The 7,954-nt window shown below is 58.4% G+C and overlaps 1 protein-coding gene across 1 annotated transcript; it reads left to right on the top strand.

Moving 5' to 3' along the window:
* Positions 1 to 2: 2 nt before the first annotated feature.
* On the top strand, positions 3 to 2,484 carry Kazald1 (Kazal type serine peptidase inhibitor domain 1; the record flags this gene model as incomplete). The annotated part of the gene is made up of 4 exons (XM_010626499.3): positions 3 to 96; positions 1,072 to 1,232; positions 1,310 to 1,457; positions 1,594 to 2,484. Coding segments are annotated over 4 exons (501 nt in total), but the record flags the coding sequence as incomplete, so codon positions are not given.
* Between the last annotated feature and the right edge of the window lie 5,470 nt (positions 2,485 to 7,954).

The following is a 7,954-nucleotide window of genomic DNA, read 5'->3' as shown; positions in this document are numbered from 1 at the left end:
GCCGCACCTACACCCAGATCTGCCGCCTGCGGGAGGCGGCCACAGCGCGGCCTGACGCCAACCTCACCGTGGTGCACCCGGGGCCCTGCGAGTCGGGTACGCGAGCGGCACGGCCCCCTCGGGATAAGAGCTCCCAAACTCCGACAGCCACGGTCCCTGGCTAGTGGAGCGAAGAAGAGGAGGGCAACCTGGCGTACCTAGGGAAGCTACCCCTAGTCCCCAAGGCTCAGCGCCCAGCTTGGTGCGCAGAACTGCCGACCTGGACGACAGCTGGCTTAAAGTGGAAAGACCCTCAGTTGCCGCCCTAGCAGCGGGAAGGGTCGCGGAGAGATCAGGTTTCACTTGCGCAGACCCTTAGAGCGTCCGTCAGCGCAGGCCCCCTCCTCTCCTTTGTGCTGCGTTTCGGGGTTGTAGGAAAGGGGTGCATCATTTTCACTTTCCCTGTCCTCAGCCCTGAGGAGCAGGGTCCATTTCGGACTCAAGTTTTCTTTGGCAACTTACAACATTCCCTTTCCGAGCCCTCCTTGGGGTCTGGCTCGGCTGGGGCTGCTGGGGAAAACAAACGTGCCAGCCGGGTCCCAGCAGTTTCCCCCAGTCCCCCAGGCCTCTGTCGGGCGCCTGGTTTCAGGTTCGCTGCTTGGACCTGTGTCCAGCCTCCCTCTGCCTGTCGATGGGCTGGATGGAGGTAGAGCGGGCAGGGGCCTGGGCCCGGTTAGAAAGGGAGGATGGGGAGGGAGATATTGGCTACTAGTACAGCAGGAAAGGGCCCCAGGGGAGGTGGAGTGAGGGCAGGCAGGGACAGGGTGTCATCAAGCTCAGGTGCGGCCTGTGTGCTTGTGTGCACACCTTGTTGCATGTGCTGAGTGTACACCTGTCATGCACATCCCCGTGCCTCGTCTGCCCCTGTACATGCCTGCAGCTGCGTTTCTGTGTCTGTGTGTGCCATGTTCCATCGGCAGATTTGTATTCACCTTGGCACACACCGTGTTCACACAAGCTTTTCCAGTCGTTCCTCCCCTGTCCCGTGGGCTGGCTGCGCCATCCTGTTCTCAGGCCTCTCCCTCTCCCCAGAGCCTCGATTCCTGTCGCAGCCCCAGGACGTTTGGGATGTGACAGGGCAGGATGTGATCTTTGGCTGTGAGGTGTTTGCGTATCCCATGGCCTCCATCGAGTGGAGGAAGGATGGCTTGGACATCCAGCTGCCAGGGGATGACCCCCACATCTCTGTGCAGGTAGGGCAGGGGACAGAAGCTTCCTGTGGGCAGCCTCGGGCCCCCAGAATTACCATCCTGATTGCATCTTGCTCCAGTTTAGGGGTGGGCCCCAGAGGTTTGAGGTGACCAGCTGGCTGCAGATCCAGGCTGTGCGACCAAGTGATGAGGGTGCCTACTGCTGCATTGCCCGAAATGCCCTAGGTCAGGTCAAGGCCCACGCCACCCTGACCCTGCTCACACCAGGTGAGGAGTTGGGAGGATGGTGCAGGGTTAGGGCCCCCAGTGAGTGTCTGAGATGTGTGTGTGTGTGTACGCGCGCTTGCGCACGTAAGCAGAGCCTTCCATAGGTTTCTCTCTCCTGTGCCTGTGGTGTTTGCAGAGCAGCTGAACTCCACAGGCATAGCTCAGCAGTGGCCGCGGAACCTGGCGCCCGAAGAGGAGGAGGCTGGAAGTGAGGAGGGTGAGGATTACTACTAGGTCCACAGTTCTGGTCCTCGGCAGGGAAGACCGGCGTAGTGTTGGTCCCTGCCCTGCTCATGAGAAGACCTGGCAAAGACGTGGAAGGAGGAGCACGGATGGTTCTGAAGCTCCTAGTAGGTTGCGGTGGTAGGGAGAGACTCCAGACAGGGGTGATAGGGAGGCCCCGAGGAGGGGCGTGGGATTCACAGGAGCCTATGCAGAGATGCTCGGGCTCGCAAACTCTCCAACACGGTGGCTGGCGGGAAGCAGCGGCCTGCTGGTCCTGGGGCAAACTGGCTGCCGAGTCCACAGAGAGCTGAGGACTCCAGGATGCCCCCTTCTCTTCAGCAGCCCTTCCCCCAGCCCAGCTCAGCCCGTCTTCTAACTGCCAGGCCCTGTTGCTGCTGTCACTTTTGGGGTATCCAGCCTTGGCCAAGCCTCAGTGTACCCCTCCTTGCAACTCATCTTCCAGTTTTTCTCTCACCTCAGTCCTGCTTGCTCTTAGTAACTGCGGTCCTTTGTGCTCTTCGTGGGCTCTGTGAGAGAGCACAGCAGAGTAGTTTGGCTCTGTGCAGTGCCTGCTCCCACCCTGCACACTGTGTAGAGGACCTGACTCAAGACAGGCCTCGTAGGCGCCAATAAAGATTAATGAGCCGAGCACACCGCTGCGCACAGCTCCTGCAGGAGCCCGGCCTCCGTGTGGGACTCCTGCACTCTGCCCAGGAAGGTGTCCTCCCAGCCTGCCCCCTCCTGGGGCTGGTAGGGTGGATTCCTAGGCCCTGTCTCCTCTCCAGGCTGAGTGGGAAGCCAGGTCTGTATGGGTGGGGCCCCAACGGAAAGCCTGGGCCAGATGGAGGGGAGAAGTCGGCCAGCTGCCCAGCTCCCCGGGAAGCTACCCGTTTTCCCACTGGGCCCACTCTCCTGGCCAGCCTGCTTCCATCCGCCCCCGTGGCGACATGTCCCGTCTGACTGGCTCCCAGCTCTCCTCCCATTGTCCTCACCCAGTCCAGTGACACCGGGGAGACTACTGGATGATTGAAGGGGAGAAAAAAGCGCGGGTTAGGGGCAAGCTGCTGTTAGCAGTGGCCTCCCACACCCTGGGCCCTGCCCTGGCTGGCGCCACAGGGGGAGGGACTGTGGCTCCTCTTCGGAGTTTGTCCTCTGGGAGCTGGGGACGCGGTCAGAACCCTAACCGGGCTCGGCCTGGCCGAGGGCAGCTCGGGTTGCCTCTGCTCGCCGGCCTGGACTGGAGTCCTGGGCTGGGCTGCTTGGAGCGAATTCCAAAGCGACCCCGGGAGTAGGAACTGCGGTGGGGAGGGGGGCGCATTCGTGGTGGAGCCAAGGGAAGGCGGATCCGCTTTGCGCAGAGAGGGGACGGGTCTGGGGCCCACCGCAGGACCCAGGCTCCTCACCGCCCAGGCCGGGGCGCCGAGAGGGTGCTGGAGTCCCGCAGTCGGTAGGCCCTTCCCAAGCAGCCCCTGCGACCTCGGCTTCCCCCTCACAGCCCTGCCGGCCCCACCCCGCCTGCGCTGCCGCGGACGGCTTTAATAACGTCGCCGGAAAGTGACACGCGATTTATTATTAAAGTAATGCGGGCGCAGGGACGGGAAAGGTTTAATAAACGCGCTGAGATGCCGAGGATTATTCACCGCAAATAAATGAGAACGCGGGCGGCGTTTTAATAAATAATTTCCCGTTGCTCCCTGGGGGCTGCGAGGAGGCGGCTGCGAACTCTCGCCTCCTCCGCTTCCGTCCTGGACGTTTTCGCCCTGCTGGGAGTTTCCAGGGACGCCCACCCAGAGGAGGCCCAGGCTGGAGCCCGAGAGGCCGGCCCCCCTCACCGCTCCACCTCCGGGTTTTAGGCTTCCTCGGGTGCCCTCGTAACGCTTCCTCCTGGGTCCGTCGGGAGGCCAGACCCGATCCTTCCGGGCAGACAGGAGGGGAACGCGCCCCTCCCGAGCCCAGGTTTCCGGGCCTCCCGGCCGGCCCGGGCTGAGCATCCCCACCCTGGGTGCAGGGCCCGCTGTGAGGGCTGAGATAAGGGGTGTGCGTGCCAGTGACCCGGCTCTGGCGAGTCCTTCAGCCGGCCCGAAGCGGCTCTGCCCAGCGGGGATGGAGGCCGGGCCCAAGGGCTCAGGACAGGGCGGAGCTGGAGCCCCAAGGAGGGGTGGCTCCATAGAAGCCCGGAGGCTCGAGAGGACGACCCCGTCTTCGAAGAGAACTCTGCAGACTTTGGGGACGGAGGACACGCGGGACGCTGGGGGAGGGGTTAGGGAGCGGGCCCAGGTCCACATGATTCCGCAAACCTCGCGCCTTAGCCCAAGAAGCGACATCTCTGACAACGCTTGGAAGTACAGGAAGCGCGGAAAGAGTGCCATCTGGTGGGTACTTATGGTACTGACAGGCGGACCGGGCCAGGACCTTTTGAGTTTCTACCTGATTGGAAGAATCCTTGCAAATGAAGTTCGATTTCTGTTCATGTAGTGTATGTGAACATGCACATATGTGCATATACATATGATAAACATCTATGTGTGATATTTAGAGTAATGTCTGTGCTATGTGTATAGTGGTTGTGTGTATGTTTAGCTGTATATATACGTGTGTGTGTGTGTGTGTGTGTGTGTGTGTAGGTCTGTCACAGAACTATGTGACCAAATGCATGTATTTATCTAAATACATGTAAATAAGTATGCTGGTAGCATGTAGGTGTTTGGGCGTGTGTACCCAGCATTGTGTTTTGTTTTGGGTTTTTTTGTTTTTTTTGAGACAGGGTCTCACTATGGAGTTGAGACTGCCCTGGAGCTCACTGTATAGCCCAGGCTGGTGTCAAACTCACAGTGATCCTCCGGCCTCAGCCTTCCGAGTGCTGGGATTACAGGTGTGCACCACCATGCCTGGCCCTATGTGAATGTATTATATCTATATGTATATACATTTATTTGTCAGTATGTACAGTATTTCATTATATATGGTTTTTCTACAAATATTGTTATAGGGGCTATTGTAGGGCTGGAGCTACACTGTGGGAAAGATTGTCCCTGCCTATGGAGTTTACATTTTGGTCTAAGCTGTGCGTGTGAGTACAGGTGCACTTCCAGGGGTGGTTTAGTCACTTTTTCATGGGTCAGACACAGTGCCTGACACCCACAACTTCAAGGAGAGGTTTGCCGCAGCTTGGAGTTACAGACCACGGTCAGAGCACTCGAGGCAGAGCAGTGGCAGAGGTCCTGGTGAAGAAAGCTGCTCGTGGGGCTGGGAACAGAAAGGGCAAATCAGCGGGAGGTCATGTGAACAGTGACCACCCTTCCTGGACAGGCCCCTTCTAACGCAAGTCGGCCATAAACCCCATGATTCAGTCTCCTTCCAAAAGCCTGCCTGTGAGTGTTTGAGGTCTTTGGGTGTTGTTCTTGGTCTCAGCCATAACAAGGAGTGCACTACCGGATTACCTGTATGCATGCATGTAACTGTGCGCACGTGTGTGCATGTGTGTGTGGGGGGCAGACTTAAGCTCTGGAAATACCCTGGTCTTTGTTTGGTTTTGTTTTTTGCAGAGTGTTAGGGATTTGAACCCACAGCCTTGCACTTACTAGGTTGCACTTACTAGGTGCTCCAACAGTGAGTATCTTTCTTCCCCTCCATTTTTTGGGGATAGGGTCTCATTAAGTTGCCCAGGCTGGCCTCAAATTTGCAGTCCTCCCGCCTCAGTTTCCTGAGTAGCTGGGATTATAAGTGCACATCAGCAGGCCCCTAGTTTTTCATCCAGAAGTGTGCAGGCAGCTGAGCTGGGGGGAAAGAGGCTGATGACCTGCAGGATGTATTTTGGCTGTGTCCACAGCTCTCTCGATGACTAAACTGTAAACAAGGGACACTGTGTGAGGATGGTGCATGCCCCAGGAGCACAGGGGGGATGGAGGCTGTGGTAGCAAGGGGATCTCTGAGGGCAGTGTTGGGGTCACTTAGAGACTGGCATGGACAAGGTATGGGAGGCTGTGAAGTCTGGGAGTCACCTGCCACAGCAGGTGGCCTGAGGACACGGGAGGGGCAGATGGTGGGGTCAGGAATGAGGGGGTGTGGCAGGGGCATGGCGGTCTTGGGTGGACCTGGAAGCCAGCTCTGAGGAGGCACCCCACTTTCTCCCATGCACCCCTTCCCTGTGCTGGGCCCCAGCTTCTCAGTCTCCTCTCTGCTCACACTGGGTCCCTACTGTGCTGCGGGCAGGAGAAGAGAGCCTGGGCTTCGGGGCTGGGCCTGGCTCAGGTGACTCATGGGCAGTTGAGGTGGGCAGGCTCACAGCATCAGTGTCCCGGCCACCTGGGCTGTCCCCTGCCAGCCGCCACTGCAGCTCCCAGGGGCTCAAAAGAGTGGGGTGTGGACCTGGAGGTCACAGAGCATCACCCCATGCACCTCCAGGCTGAAGTAAGGAGAGCAGTTCCTCCACTTTCCTCCTGCTCAGGGACTCCCTGGTGCCTTGCAACCTTTGGCCTGTGGCGACCCCTCATCCCTGACCCTTCCTTCTCACTTTCTCTCGCTGACTACTTCTCCTGTAAGCCAGGGCTCCTTTCCCTGCCTTTTCTGTCCCTTCATGGGCTCTCTCCTCTCCCTCCAGTCCCTCTTTTCTTCCCAGGATTGAGTCCGTATCTGGCCAGGCTGTGTCCTTCCTGACCGGGGCAGACTGGGTCCTGGCCTAGATTTTTTTTCATGAAGTTTATTGGCACTTTTTAGGTATACAGTACAGTTACATTCATCAGTGGGATCTTGTACCTTTCTAGATTTATTTTTGACGTTTTAGCTGCCAGAGAAGCAACTGAGGCCTTTTGGGACAGAGCAAACAGTTATGAAAGTCCAGCTGTGGTGGCAAGTGTTACCCTGTGGCCAAGTCTCACCGCGTCATCCCCTGGGTGGAAGGAATCACTCAAGAGAAAGATAGGGTCTCTGTCAGAAATGACAACTACGTGGGGCCTGATGGCACATGCCAGTAATCCCAGCACTTAGGAGGCTGAGGCAGGAGGGTCACTGTGAGTTTGAGGCCAGCCTGGGCTACGTAGCAAGTTAAGGGTGGCCTGAACTACATAGTGAGACCCTGTCTCAAAAAACAAAACAAAACAAAAGGAAAAGGAAGGAAGGAAGGAAGGAAGGACAGCTCCTGATCCTACTGTCTCAGCCTCCTGAGTGCCAGGATTACGGGTGTGCGCCAGGATTCCTGTTTGGGTGGCCAGTTTCTTCACCTCCTTTGTGTGTCCCAGTCTGCAAGACAGTGATAGCACTTCCTCCACAGTGGCTACAGATGCTTTAAGTAATGCATCTTGAACACAGTAGGTGTTCAGTATATATTCCCTTTTACTGTGACTCTTTCCTGGTCTTCATGGAGGGCTGGTGCCCAGTCAGGGCTGGGGGGCTGGGCCTGAGGGGGCAGGGCACAGCCTAGATCCCCAGGGCTTGGCAGCCTGGCCCGGCAGCCTGGCCTCCGCAGGAGCCCCGCCAGAGTCAGGGCCTGGGTTTGGCCTGCGGGAGGGCCTCCCCCAAACTCACCTCCATCCATCTCTTTTAAGGGGGCTGCTGAAGGGCTGGCGCTCCGGTGGGGCCTCTGATGGGGAACAGACGCAGACCGGGAGGAAGCAGCGGAACTGTGCTGAGCGGGAGCTGAGGACCAGGCCAGGGGTCAGTGAAGACAGATAAAGCTCAGAGCAGCGGGCTCGGGACTGGAGCGGCAGCGGGGAGGTCAGCTGTCCAGAGAGGGGGCTGCCAGCTCCTGATGCGGACCAGGGTCCCGCAGGCCTTTGATGCCTGGTGGTGGGAGGGTCGAACCCCCGCGGCTGCAGGAAGGGCGTGCAGGGGACCCTCAAGGGTCAGGCCGATGCGATGCGGGGCTGGGGGCTGCCTTACCTTGGAGGCAGAGATGGGAAAGGCCTCTTACGTGATTATGTGATTTTAGTTCCTGTTTTAATTAACTTTGAAGGGCTTGGGGCCTCCCTGAACGCCAGGGAGGGGAGCAGAGCGGAAGTTTATTTTCTTTTTTAAAGACAATTTTATTAAATCACTTTGTTTTCATTCTGGCGTAAACGTGGGGCGTTTAAATGGAAAGTAATTATTTCACCTCGTTTGCTGGTGGCGGGAGGAGGCAGGGAAAGGACGCCGGTGAGGCAGGAGAGGCTGTGGCTCAGCTGGGCACACGCGCACTCACAGGCGCACTCGCGCTGGCACCAGCACCGCCTCCTAGACTCGGGCTCGCGCCCCGCCCCGGCCGGCTGCTCCACCAGTGTGCATGAGTGTGCAAGCGC

Source organism: Fukomys damarensis, unplaced genomic scaffold, assembly GCF_012274545.1.
Source record: "Fukomys damarensis isolate Sample0158 unplaced genomic scaffold, DMR_v1.0_HiC HiC_scaffold_8, whole genome shotgun sequence".
NCBI classification, from domain to species: Eukaryota; Metazoa; Chordata; class Mammalia; order Rodentia; family Bathyergidae; genus Fukomys; species Fukomys damarensis.
The sequence above is the reverse complement of the archived record's forward strand: the minus strand, read 5'-3'. Positions and strand labels throughout refer to the sequence as shown.